Source organism: Hyperolius riggenbachi, chromosome 2 (genome assembly GCF_040937935.1).
Source record: "Hyperolius riggenbachi isolate aHypRig1 chromosome 2, aHypRig1.pri, whole genome shotgun sequence".
NCBI lineage: Eukaryota > Metazoa > Chordata > Amphibia > Anura > Hyperoliidae > Hyperolius > Hyperolius riggenbachi.
The window spans coordinates 347,096,326-347,110,881 of NC_090647.1; the positions used below are offsets into that span (position 1 = coordinate 347,096,326).

General features: G+C 41.7%; 1 protein-coding gene across 1 annotated transcript in view; it reads left to right on the plus strand.

Moving 5' to 3' along the window:
* AHCYL1 (adenosylhomocysteinase like 1) overlaps nt 1-14,556 on the plus strand; it is a 92,404-nt gene that overhangs the window by 22,130 nt on the left and 55,718 nt on the right. Inside the window, exons 2-5 of the mRNA XM_068269534.1 lie at nt 6,015-6,123; nt 6,384-6,527; nt 6,643-6,743; nt 11,850-11,952. Coding sequence (XP_068125635.1) covers nt 6,015-6,123; nt 6,384-6,527; nt 6,643-6,743; nt 11,850-11,952 — 457 coding nt within the window. The remainder of the gene's footprint in view (nt 1-6,014; nt 6,124-6,383; nt 6,528-6,642; nt 6,744-11,849; nt 11,953-14,556) is intronic.

The following is a 14,556-nucleotide window of genomic DNA, read 5'->3' on the forward strand; positions in this document are numbered from 1 at the left end:
CAGCATCTCCTTCCACTGACATCACCTGCCAGCAGTAAAAATGTCACCATGTGATAATAAATGTCAGGATGTAAATCAGGGAGAGGAAAGATTTTACAATGAGCACACACTGACTAAATCATTTATACATAATTATTGTAAAAATTAAGCACTTTTTTATTACATTATTTTCACGAGAGTTCCTTCTTAAAGTACAATAGCCAGCATTAATTTATGTACAATTTACTGCACTTTGGTGCATGTCACTGTTAGATCTCCTGCAACAAAGAAAAATTAAGTGGTAATTATTATAACAGTTTCCTTTAATTAAACAACTGAAATTGTTCCCTTCCCGATCCTTTAAATCAGGAAATGTCTACTCTATACAATGTTGATATAAAATCTTCCGTACAATGTTTGTTAGGAAGACTTATTTCATAACTACAAAGAAAACTTTAGCATTCCTTCCTCTGAAACACACCCAGTACAGTACATTTCCTGTATATAAACAAAAGATCCTTAGAGAGATACTTTTTAATTAAATCAAACCTATACTTAGGTAAATAAAGTGAAACCTTAGTATGGATGAGTGTAAACATCCTTCAGGTCAGCTACAGAGGCCCTTGTTCAAGTCACTTTTTCTCTTGGACATTGAACACACTTGCAGGGCCGTATTTGCCCCCAATTCCTGGGTTTCCGTCATAGTGCATCCGCATTTGTGATCACGTTTTCCACATGCTTTTTTTTGTGTTTGTACCACGATTTTTTGGGTGTGGCAGGAATGAATTGTAATTACGAACATATGCACCATGCGGAAATAATCAGAAAGCTGTGCAATTTTAAATTGTAGGGAAAAACGCAAATACAAAGTGCAAATGAATGCTAACGAGTTGCGTTTCCTAAGCGGGTCCATTGACTTCAATGGCCAGTGCAGCCATGCAAAATTTGCAGTGGATTCCAGCAAGTTTGTTCCCGCCTTAAAGAGAACACGTGAGTTTTTACAAAAAAGCAAATTCAGATATTTATAGCTCCGATCCCAGTGAACCTCATGATTCTTCGTGGACATGCTCCTCTGAATGTATGAGCACAGTTGCACTGTGCAGGTGCACTGACAGTCTTCACAGTAGCACGGAAGAAAAAGTCATGCACAAGTGGCTGCGTGCTACTGCGCAGGCGTGGGCCGTCCTGTGCCATCGCAGTGTGGCCGTGCTCGTACATGGTTTGGAACACAACATAGCTAAACTATTCGACAAGTCCTTGTCGAAAAAGTTTAGAGGGTCCCAGCACTGAATCAGTGGGGCAGAGGAGATTGGTAAAGGAGGATAGTCCAGAGGGTTCCCTCTACTAAGGTAAGTATCTAACTCTGGCATTGGTTCCCCTTCAGATACACTTTAAATTTAATTTTTCATTTTCTGTTTAAAATAACTTTTCTGCACTCTAAAAATAAAAAAGTAATAAAAAGTTGGTGAAAAAGTTGTGTCAGAATTATTCAGAGCAATTTCTTGCCTGGTGGCGGCTTAAAAGCGTTTTATTGCTAAGGTGTGAAAATATCACCTAGGAGAAAAAGGGAATTGAATAAAGGCCATACTGTACATGGAGGGGGGGGGGGCAAAAAGTTAGAGATCTAGGTAGAGGGAAGGCTTCACATGTCCTCCTCAACCCCATTGTTGCTGCACTTGGTCCCTTTGTATAAATCCGACAAGAGCACGTTGGATATGATCTCGCGGGCCGTAGCCTGCGTCTGGGGCACAGCGGAGCGGACCGGGAGGAAACCGAGGGACCTGAAAGCAGCCCCAGGTAAGTAAAACACAACTCACTCCCCGCCTCAGGTTTACTGTAAATAGTTTTTTTTTTTTTTTTTTGCACGTTAAGAGCTTTAACCTGCATGAGTGAATGCTCTTATGATCTTTGTTCACACATTGTTGCTGGATTTTGGAAGTGTTGTTGGGTCCATGCAGTGATTTCCACTACAAAACCATGCCCAGTTTTAGCATAGTGTGGCCTAAGGGCCCTTTCACACTGGCAGGGTGCGGAAAATTGGTGCTACTGCAGCCTAATTAAACCCTATGGTGTATTTCATACTTTCCATGTTGCGGTACGCTGCGCCGAAAGTGCCCAATTAACCCCTAGTGCAGAACTATGTTACCGTGCAGGACCCGCAGTAATCTGCGTTGGCCTGGAAGTCATGTTTGTCTATGGCGACGCTGTGTCTTTTAAAAAGTTGACATCACAGCACGCATGCGCAAAAGCGTATTTTTACATTACGCTTCCACATACTCGAAGCAGGAAGTCACCACAAGTGCGCGTCACTTCCTGCTTGGCTGGAGGCCAGACAGGGAACATTGTGTTCTAACGCGGTGTTCCCTGAAGGCCTGTTTTTGGTGATGCAATGCGGTTCGGCAGGCTTCCCGCAACGCTACCGCCAGTTTGCAGTGTGAAACCATTTTGAGGGTCCAAAGATCATGCTCATGCAATTTTGGCTTCAAACCTTGTGTCTTGCTTAGTATTGCATAGTACTGGAGATTATGATATCTTCATATTCTTTGGAATTTTACACTGAGGAATATTATTCTTAAATTGTTGCACTACTTGCCTGTGCAGTATTTCACAGAGGGGTGTACCCTTTCTATCTTTACAGCCCTGTGGCCAATTAAAAGAAACCTGAAGTGAGAGGAATATAAAGGCTGCCATCCACAGAGTGGTGTACCCTTTCCTACCTTTACTTCGCAAAGACTCAAGACACTATTCAATTAACTTTTCTCCTGAGTTTTCTCACAGGATATGTTTTTTATACCATATCAATAAAATGTATTTTAACTCTTTGGGGACCACGTACTGTAGATCCTATGCCGCACTTGTGGCTGTTGTAGCCTGATGCAGCGTAGGATCTACGCTACCTGCTGTTTCCGCTCCCAGGGCGCTATCGTGCACACCCGAGAGGGGAGATTGGGCTGTCATCTGACATCTCCCCTCAGTGATCAGAAGCCATTGCGTAAGGCTTCTGATCACGTGATCACTATGATCGCTGGCGGATCGCAGTGACCACTGTTTAGTGATGGGGGGGGGGGAGAGAAGCCACTCACCTTCCTGCCGTTCCTACGTCATTCGGCGCTCTCTTCCGCTCTGGTCGGCATCCCTGCTCTCTCTGACGTCAGTGCCGGGTCCTGGCTTGATGACGTCATCAAGCCGCGACCCGGAACTGAGCGGCAGTACGAGCGCGGATGCCGACTGGAGCGGAATGGTCCACAGCTGCTCATCGCTGGAGCCTGGGAGGCTCCTACAGGGGGACACCTGGCCACACGGGACCACACACCTTCCCAGCCACACTGGGGATCCGGCTGCCTGACCCCCCTAAACCCACCCCCCCCCCCCAATCCCATGCATAATCGCCTGGTCCTTAAGGGGGGTTAGGCAGCCGGTCCCCAAAGGGTTAAGCTCTAATCAAACAAGAAAACAATCAAAATAAGTTATTACTACCCTAACTTCTTCTTAGTGTTTTTTTTATTGATTGGTGGTGACAAATTATTGTATTAATAAGTTTAAAATGTATCTCCAGAGAGAGAACTCAGAAGAAAAGTAAATTGAATAGAGTCCCAAGTTTCCCAGGAATGCTATTTTTGTATAAGTTACATCCCTAAAGGCTGGTATCTTCATTGTCTAATAAACAGTAGCTGTTCTGCCTGACTTCTGTGCTGATGCTCTGCCTCTTATACTTTTAAGTTACTGGCCCAGAAAGAGTATGCAGATCAGATGCTTTCACTCTGTTCCGAATCCACTGGCTGCATGCTTGTTGCTGAAAAATGCACAGAAGTGCGGAAGTGTGCTTGGGCCCTACAGCTACATAGTTACATAGTTATTTGGGTTGAAAAAAGACATATGTCCACCGAGTTCAACCAGAAAACAAAGTACAACACCAGGCTGCTTTCTCACATATCCCTGTTGAGCCTGAGGAAGGCGATAAACCCTTACAAGGCATGGTTCAGTTAGCCTCAAAAGGGAAAAAAATTCCTTCCCAACTCCAGATGGCAATCAGATAAAATCCATGGATCAACATCACTGGGCATTACCTAGTAATTGTAGCCATGGATGTCTTTCAATGCAAGGAAAGCATCTAAGCCCCCTTGAAATGCAGATATAGAATTTGCCATAACTACTTCCTGTGGCAATGCATTCCACATCTTAATCACTCTTACTGTAAAGAACCCTTTCCTAAATAAATGGCTGAAACATTTTTCCTCCATGCGCAGATCATGTCCCTAGGCCTCCTTTGTGAAGGCCTAGGGACAAAAAGCTCATCCGCCAAGCTTTTATATTGCCCTCTGATGTATTTATACATGTTAATTAGATCCCCTCTAAGGCGTCTTTTCTCTAGCACAGTGGCATAGTGGTTAGGGTTAGTGGTTAGGGCTCTTGCCTGGCAGTGCTGGGCCCCCAGTTCGAATCCCAGCCGGGTCAACATCTGCCAGGAGTTTATATGTTCTCCCCGTGTCTGCATGGGTTTTCCTCCGGGCACACCGGTTTCCTCCAACACCCCAAAAACATACAGATAAGTTAATTGGCTTCTCCCTAAATTGGCCCTAGACTACAATACATACACTACACAATATAGGCATATGACTATGGTAGGGACTAGATTGTGAGCTCCTTCGAGGGACAGTTAGTGACAAGACTATATATACTCTGTACAGCGCTGCGGAAGATGTTGGTGCTATATAAATACTAAATAATCATAATAATAAACTAAATAAACCCAGTTTATCTAACCTTTCTTGGTAAGTGAGATCTTCCATCCCTCGTATCAATTTTGTTGCTCTGCACCTGCTCTAAAACTGCAATATCCTTCCTGTAATGTGGTGCCCAAAACTGAATTCCATATTCCAAATGTGGCCTTACTAGAGAATTAAACAGGCAACATTATGCTGGCATCTCAAGTTTTTATTTCCTTTTAATGGATCCCGAAATTTTATTAGCTTTAGCTGCAGCGGCTTGGCGTTGAATACGATTATTTAACTTGTTGTCGATGAGTACTCCTAAGTCCTCCTCCAAGTTTGATGTCCCCATCTGTATTCCGTTTATTTTGTATGGTGTTAAGCCTAATCTACACGAAGCGATCCGGCGGCTCGATTAGCTGGCATCCCCACATGTACCCGCCGCGTCCCCGCTCGTCCGCGCGTGCGTCGGATTCGATACCTGCTCGTCCCCGACGGCGCCGCTTATCTTCCACTCGATTCCCCGCTATTGTCCGCTCGTGGGGAACGAGCGGGGAATTGACCGTGGCAAGATCGGACCTGTCGGATCTTATCAATCGAGCCGCATCAGCGGCTCGATTGATAAGACACATCGCTCCGTGTAGACCAGGCTTTAGACCATTGGTATGACCAAAATACATGACTTTACATTTTTCAACATTGAATTTCATCTGCCATTTATGGTTCAAGCTCAACTTGACAGCCAGGCAACTGGAATAAACATGGCACCCTCGTATTCCTTGCACCTCAGGTTTAAAAGTAATAATAATCCTAACATTTGTATAGCGCTTTTCTCCTGTTGAACTCAAAGCACTCAAGAGCTGCAGCCACTAAGCTCAAGGGGCCACCCTGCAATGTTAGGAAGTCTTGCTCAAGGACTTCTTACTGAATAGATACTGACCCTAGCCAGGAATCGAACCCTGGTCTCCCATGTCAATAAGATGACCCATTTTGGTGTTTTCTTTTACCACTTTTCCAGTTTTTGGTTGCCCCCAGACCCAAGTTTTTTAAATATATTGCTGGAATGTTCCGAATGTACCATATATTGGTTATAAAACAATAATATTTTTCAGTTTTAATATTTTGTCTCTGTACTTCTTTTCAACTAAATACAGGGTTTAAACTGCGTGAAAACCATCATGGTCTGTTTTCATTTACATTTTACACAGCACTGGGCTTTTTTGGAAACTGGGCTGTGTGAAAACCACAATATAAGCATTATAAATGTGATAGTCCACTGGGTTCTGGCTCGCTGTATGTCTCACATGCTATTTGTTTCCCTGACAGATTCAATTTGCGGATGACCTGCAGGAGTTCACTAAGTTTCCCACTAAAACGGGACGCAGATCTCTGTCACGTTCCATCTCTCAGTCATCCACAGACAGCTACAGTTCTGGTGAGTTTCCAGCTAAGTATGGAATACTTGTTCTGTAACTGGTTATGACATATCTTGTCATTTATTGTGTAATTGCTTTCTGATGTCTGTCTCTGTCTAAGGTGAACGAGGACAGGGCTGCCTGAGGTGAATGAGGACAATGCTGTGGCCTTAATATTATTTTTACGATGGTTGCTTTTGAGAAAATATTTCAGTAAACTGGTCAGCTTTTGATTAATTGTATCACTTTTTATTAAATATATATTTGTGTATTCTTGTAGTTGCATCTTACACGGACAGTTCAGATGATGAAATGTCACCTCGAGATAAACAACAAACTACTTCAAAAGGCAGCAGTGACTTTTGCATCAAGAATATTAAGCAATCTGAATTTGGTCGGAGGGAGATTGAAATTGCTGAGCAAGGTAATGGGGGTTTGGTGTTTTATTTTAAATGTACCCCAGGTATGGAACTGTTAATGTGTAAGTCCTGCCACTTCCTGTTTGTTAAAATTTTCCTCTCGTATTGTGTCAATTTCAGAAATGACAGCTCTCGTTTCCTTGAGGAAAAGGGCTCAAGGAGAGAAACCTTTGTCAGGAGCGAAGATTGTGGGATGTACACACATTACAGCGCAAACTGGGGTGAGTACGTCATATTAGGTTTGTCATTGCTTAAAGAAAGTATTTTTAAAGGGCAACTGAAGTGAGAGGAGTATGAAAGTTGCCTTATTTATTTTAAACAACCTTTTAAAAAATGAACATTGCCTGGCTGTTCTGTTAATCTTTTGCCTCTAATACTTTCAGCCATACACCCTGAACAAGCATGCAAATCAGACGACTTGCTTGACTGTATTTTCCGCATGCTTGTTTCAGGTGGGTGATTTAGACTGTACTGATGCATGAATGATCAACAGGATGCCAGGCAACTGGTATTGTTTAAAAGGAAATAAATATGGTAGCTTCTATATCAGTCTCACTTCAGGTGTTCTTTAATATAAAGCTCATTAGATTGCACATATCTGAAAAGCTTCTGTTTCCTACCAGCATTAGAGGGTATTTGTATAGTGTCTGAATGTTTAGGCAGGGAACCCTATATTGCACTATGTTGCTGCTCACTACTTGAATCTTGTATGGCATTTATTATCAGCTGAAAAAGTCTTGCGAGGTACTGATATTGTATTTGATATTATATATTAATATTATATATTAATAAGCTATTTTCACTGCCATTTAATTTAGGGAAAGCCAGCATGTGCATACAGTGACAGCCGCACTTGTGGCAACGGGAGTCAGAGGGATGGTTGGGGACACATTGTGGAGAAATAGCAAATTAAATACAAAGAGGTAGTGGATCAGTATTGGTGTTTGGATGACCACTGGGAGAAGATTTATCAAAAATAGTGCAAGGAAAATTGGAGCAAAAGAGGAGCTGATGCCAGGGCCGGTTTTAGGCCATGGCCTAGGGCACCACAGAAGCAAGGGCACCAATGCAGCAGGCTGAACTTATGCAGCATTTGCAAGCTTGCAAATGCTGCAATGCAGGGAGATCAGGCACACGCCTGACCGCAGAGGTGCTGCGGCCACCATGCTCTCTGTCCACGTTTGCATTGTGACGTGTGTCAGGAACCGGCCCCGCGGCACGCCTGCGTAGACAGTTCCCGACTGCGGGTTTGACCAGATCAAGCGGGGAGCAGCCTACTCAAGCTAAAACCAAAGCTGTGACCCCTCAAACACTTCTCACTGCCACCGCTAGCTGCCGCTAGACACTTCCAATCTGCTGTCGAGTGTTCAGCACGCAATCCGCATTTTTGGTATTCGGGTCAGCTTTGCGCTTTAGGCTGAATACGGGAACGCCACACACACACAATCGTACAGTAGCACGGCACAATCAGGCACTGACTTGTAATGCAAGCTACACTGCAGTCTCTCCTTCTAGGCTATGAGTGTTAGTTTAGTACAGCAGAAGTCAAACTTATTAAATAACGATTTAATATTCCAGGAAAAAAGTGGAACAATGCAGAAAATAATATATACAAAAGATTTACAAAAACAAAGTAAAAAGTTACAAAATAAAAGTTACAAGGATACACAACAAGACAAGTTGCAAAAAATAAAAGGGAAATAAAAAAAATGTTACCAGCGTAGGTTAGAACGTGGTTGGCGGGAGAACGCCGTTTCCGATTTGCTCGGGATCCTCCCTAGCTTTGCGCTACCGCCAAGAGAAGATGATCTGTGACTGTCCTAGCTGCTGTTTTATAGCAAAATTTGTGCCCCGGGCCACCCCAATGTCCAGGTCCATGAATAATCCAATTTCCTGTTTAACACGTGCAACTTCAAAGCGTTCCTGTTTTAGCTTGTGAAGTTTGGGGTAATACTATAGTCTAGTACATACATCAAAATATTGTGGAGTGAGGCTTCCTCCTGTCATATGTAAATTCCAAGGCTTTTCCTGTCCACTTTGAACTTGGCAGACTCAATTAGTCAGATTGTATTTTGGCCAACAGGTAGCTGTTGACATGAATACAAAGATCAAAGCAAGGCAACAAAAGAGGGCTCGTTATCTAATTACCTCTTTCCTAATTAGAAGCAGACAATGGTAGCTTCTCCTGCTGGCCATTGAATGCAGAGTTAATTTACATTTATATAAGGAACTCCAGGAAGCCAGACTGGCCTACATCCATCTCTGAAAGATGCACAGCAGATGAAAAATGAAACATGGCTTCCGTATTATCCCAACATCATAACTAGCTGCGATATCATGACAGCGGGCACCTATGGACTTGGGTAGCATTGGAGATAAAAGGGAAGAGGAAGCTTTGTCACTGGAGACTAGCGGAGAAATGATTGAAACTGATGGCTGCTGCGATGTGAAGGCAAGCTGGCTACATATACTGAAAGGGGAGGGGGGAAGTGGGAAAAGGAGGGATTAAGGGAGTCATCTGGCTACCTATACTGGAGGGGGGCGGCTGGTGACAGTGGCCTTGGGCGGTAAAAAGTACGAATCCGGCCCAGGCTCATGCCCAAAGAGCAAGGATCCTGATTGGGCACACCACACTTGCACTAATTTTACACCGATTTTGCTCCATTTTTATTTTCACTGCTAATTATAATTTTGACACTGTGTTAGCAACGCTGAGGGGACTTGGGGAGGACTTGATTGAGGATATGAGAAAAGGATCATTTTATGCCATACCCTCTTAGATCCTCATTGCCTACGAGCCATGCCATGACTGGCCTTGGTCTAAGTGAATCTAAGGAGCCTGTTCATAAAGTATGGCATGACCTGTGTCTCTGACCTTCGGCAGTCAGCAGCAGAACCAGTAACAATTCTGTGTATCACAGTAATTATTTTTTTTCAAGACTTTGTCTTTTTATAAATAGACTGAAGTTTATTTTTGTGATACACTACAATGTGCTGGAGTAATGTGGCTAACACACACATTTATCTAATGAAACTTGGGTGTTAGAGATCCAGCTAGATTCCAAGTATGATACATAGGTTTTATTGTAGAGTCAATGGTCTGTTTTATTATTTAGGTAGAGGAACTTTCCAATATTACAAAGCATTTAAAGTGGGAATGCACTTTACACATGATCAAAATACTGTGTCAGTTGGATAGTAGTAGCAGTGGGGTATTGTACCGTGTTAGCCATTAGTAAAAGCAAGGCGTTTTGAATCAGGATGAAACCATTTATTGGCTAACTTAGAGATGAATAAACAGTAAGCTTCCAGCTAATAATAAGCCTTCGTTGGACTTGGTTCCAGACAAAATGTGAAAAACACAGCTTATATATACTGACATACGGAGGGGAAACATTCTTTAGCAAACATAAATAAATGTAATTAGATGCCTTAAACATAAAAAAGCAATGATTTTCACACTATGCCATATAGCCAGGAAAGTAATCTTGTCACATTGGAACCAATCTGTCATACCTTCCAGGACGGAATGGATCAATGCAGTTAACAAAATTTTACCACTATGTAAACTGACTTATAAAAGTCGAAATTGTTCTAATAAATTTGATAATATTTGGTCCGGATGGTGTGATAAGTATTGCAAAAGTGTAATGGTAGACATTTGATATGCCTAAATATTGGGTGTTGGGCTTTATACCCAGCTTTCCCCATAGAGGGAAACTTACCTGCATGTGTATTTTGGTGATAGACTTATAATATCTCAATGTATCCCATGCTGATACTGTATATGCTAATACTGACGGCTAAACGTAGTACTCAACTAATGGTGTTCTACATTTAGTGAGTTCCAGTGGGTGGTTGGAACGTACAGGTAAACAATCAAGATATATATTGCTCTAAGAAATTCATGGTATAGTACAACTTGATGACTCTTGTCAACTATCTAGGACTCAAACTCAATATATCAATGAACATGTCCATTTTTTATTTAACAGTACATATGGAATATTCTGCACTGTAACATTGAATAATTACATGCTGATTGTGTTTTGACATATTATTTGCAATATAATGTCATGCTGCTGTTACATCCCCTTCTTTACTTGTTCTTCGGGGGCACCACTCTTCGGGAACTCTTCTTTCTTTCTTACCCTTCCTTTCTCTTCTCTACCATGCTTTGACCTACTGTATGTAGTTATTTTTGTTCTTGTGTTTGAGAATACCATTAAAAAAAGAAAACAAAAATTTACCTGTTAAAAAAAATGTAATTAGATGCCCTAACTGTTACTTCAGGAGGCTGGGAAGATGGTTTTAAATGCCACAATACTCTTTAGCTTAGAATTAATGGTGCATGTAGTCAGCCCAGTCACCATTTGAACTCGGAATTTACGATGTCCCCCATCACTAGACTCTGTTTTATGTTATGTTGTAGGGAACTGTTGATCTTATCAGTTTAGCCAGGATGCCTGGGAAAGCCTCCTGAAGTAACAGTTAAGGCATCTAATAACATTTTTTTATGTTTGCTAAAATGTTTCCCCTCTGTATGTCAGTGTATATAATATGTGTTTTTCTCATTTTGTCAGGAACCAAGTTCGACGAAGGCTTATTATTAGCCAAAAGCTTACTGTTTATTCATCTCTAAGTTATCCAATAAATGGTATCATCCTGATTCAAAACTCCTCAGTTCGATCGAGTACTGGCTAAGGATGTTGCCCTTTAATACAGAGTTTGAGCCTTTGACCAGGGTTCAAATCCTGGCTCAAGCCAGTACGTAAACAGAGTCTTTGGGCAAGGGTTTCTAATGATCCTTTTCACATGTGGAGTGTGCCCTTAGTGGCTGCAGCCCTAAAGCGATTTGAGTCCACCAGGAGAAAAGCACAGTATAAATGTTATGTCTCTTGTCTTGTCTAGCCATAGTTATATGTAGACGAGGGAGAAGACAACCTTCTGTAATGTTGTTGGATTCCCAAGCTTTGCTTTCCATGTTTACCTCTGTCACGACTGATGCTGACATAATATCTTCGTTGTATATCAGCCTCTCACAGCCATGAAATAATAAAGACAGCTATGGAGATGCCAGTCTAGCATAAGTCAGATTTTGGGTTGTGTATTGCACTTCAATACATCAGCATCAGCACCTTTTTGACATCTCAAAGGTATTGGGAATCCTGCACACCTGCAAAGAGAAGATTGTGGAATGCAATCCTCTTTAAGTAAATAATAATAATAATTCAAAAAAATACTGAAACAGGCATTATACATTGTTTTTAGTTAAAATGTGACTGGGATTTCTTTTTTCATGATTACTCTTTTGAATATCCCTAAAGGTGCTTATTGAAACACTCTGTGCCCTTGGAGCTCAATGCCGTTGGTGTGCTTGCAATATCTACTCCACCCAGAATGAAGTTGCGGCTGCTTTGGCTGAAGCAGGTACATGACTGGATTATATGTAAAGAGTTAGTATACAAGAATGGGGAATTATCAGGTTGTTCAGAAGGCATGTACAAGCATGTATTACTAATAATATGTGAACAAGTAACTGAACTCCTAGCATTTCACAAAACACATGCTTTGTTAGACTTTAATCCTTTAAAATGTTTTCTTGCTTTGATAGACTTTACAACTATAGAGCAAATGCCCCAGGCAGTTTTCTTACTGCAAGCTGGATAGGAAAGCTGATTGGGTGTCATAGGCAGCATCTTTAGACTTGTTTTGTCATTTCTTGAATCTCTCCACTGAAAATGGATTGAGGTTGTATTTAAAAATATAAACACAAGAATTAAATAGTAATTCTGACTTTACAATGTGACTTATACAAATTACTCGTGTTCTTTGCTTTGTTAAAGGGGCAGTGTGAAAAATATGCTGTTCCATTATCCCCACCATAATTTATTTAACAGGGACGCATATATTTCTCCATAGTGCTTGTGTAAAAAATATTGCTCCTAACACCAATTCTTCTCTTCTACGCTGATGATCTGCGTCACTAAACCAGCTGTTCCTGATGAGGATGCGACAACTGCCCATTCCCTGCTCTTTTCTACCTGTTATCAGCCTTCAGTATGCCAAAGCTGATTTATAACTCAGCTCACAAATCATGTGCTTCTCACATGAAGCTATAAAGTAATTAGCTGAGTCAGTAACTAATTAGCAGTTTGTTAATTTAGTTACTTTATAGCTACATGTGAAAAGAACATGGTGTGTGAGCCTAGTTATAAATCAGTTGTGGCAGAGTGACATAGAAGGCCAACAGCAGTTAGGAGAGAGCAAGGAACAGGCAGCTGTCGCATCTCTGTCAGGAACAGCTGATTTAGTGATCCAGATCCAGATTGGTGTTAGGAGCTATTTTTTAAGACAAGCTCTATGGAGAAATGTATGCTGTCCCTATTAAATAACTGATGGTGGAGATAATGGAACAGCATCATTTTTGCTATAGTGCCCCTTTAAATTCAGTTTATGCCTTACCTGCATTTAATCAGCCAAAGAATGTTTGTGATGTACAGTACAGGTAACAAGTTTACATGCAGACCGGAAATTGTAAAATATAATGTAGAATTCACAGATTCATATTGCATAACTCTATAAAAGTAATGGAATCTATAAAACAATCTTAAACACATAAAATGTAACCTTTTTTACATCTCACAAAAACAATTCCAGATTAATCTTTTACGATGGGTAAAATACAGCAGATATCTTGATGAACAACCAGAAATGCCGGATGCATGTTTCATGGCCCACTGGCCACTTCCTCAGAAGCGCAATTACATAAATCAATCCACATCCAAAATCCAGTCTAAAACAAATTCATCAGCACAGAAAGAACCACCATCAGCTGTTAAACATTCAATAGACATCACAGTCTAGTAATGTCATGTATAAATAATTACAGTGTATGCACTTGTAGTTGCCATGTGTCCAGTTTGAGCAGTTGCATGAGGCCAGTGTGGTACTGAGTGAAGACCGGGGCTACTCCTACAGAGTGCAACTAAGGGCTGGTTCAGATGGACGTTTGGAGGCGTTGCGTTCGTTGGCGTCGCGTTTAGCAGCGTTCGTGTGCGTTTGGATGCGGTCGCGTTTTTTCTTCCCCTAGAGGGACATTAGCCGTCGCGGTTAACCTCCCCTGAAAGCTACATGTAGCTTCCAGGGGCTCCTTGAACGCCAGGGAAAATCGGGACCCAAACGCCGCGTTTGTGTAAACGCGCTTGAAAGCTTGGTACAAACGCTCCCATTCACTTGAATGGGAGCGTTTAACACCAAGCCCTGAACGCTGGCTGTAAACGCTCTGCAAACGTCCGTCTGAACCAGCCCTAAAGGGTTTTGTTACTTTGGTGAATAAGCCATTGACACTTCCACTGAGGTGAGGCAACTCCCAAGATACCCAAGATTTGTGGCCTGTTTCTCAGTGGAAAACAGACCTAAAACAGATGCTACACATTTAGTTTCTGTTATCAGGTAGTAATTTTCTGCTCTTTATCACTACACAGATTTGGATTATAGCTAGCTACAGGAGCAGCCTGTAATTAGGCACAATAGATATTTCTAGCTGCTACAAAACATCTGTGTATCTTGGCCCTTACAGTAGAATAACTTCTTTCATTCCATCTGATACTAAAGCACTTCAACTTATCTGCAAAACTGGTATTTCTCTCTGTCTCCCCATGTCCTTGCAGCACTCCAGAGAAAAATCAGGGAGTGTTGTTGTTCAAGCCTAAACCGGCACCCACCATGGTGGTTTTGGATTTATGGTTCATCCTGCAAACAAAGAAGAGCGAGGAGACTTGTTCTACACTGATAGACCACAGGTCAGAGGGTAGATAGAAATAGTCCAGAGAACAAATGTTCAACAGTGGTCATCAGGTTCCCTTTCACAAGAGTGCTGGATATCTAAGACTGAGACGATAAAATAAGAAACGAAATAACAAAGGCATAGTGGGTCCTTTACCGCCATATTTAGGATGTGAGTTAGGCCAGAATTCAGATTTATATTTGTACAGTCTTCTCCCACAGTTCTGTTTATATTCACTGTATTTT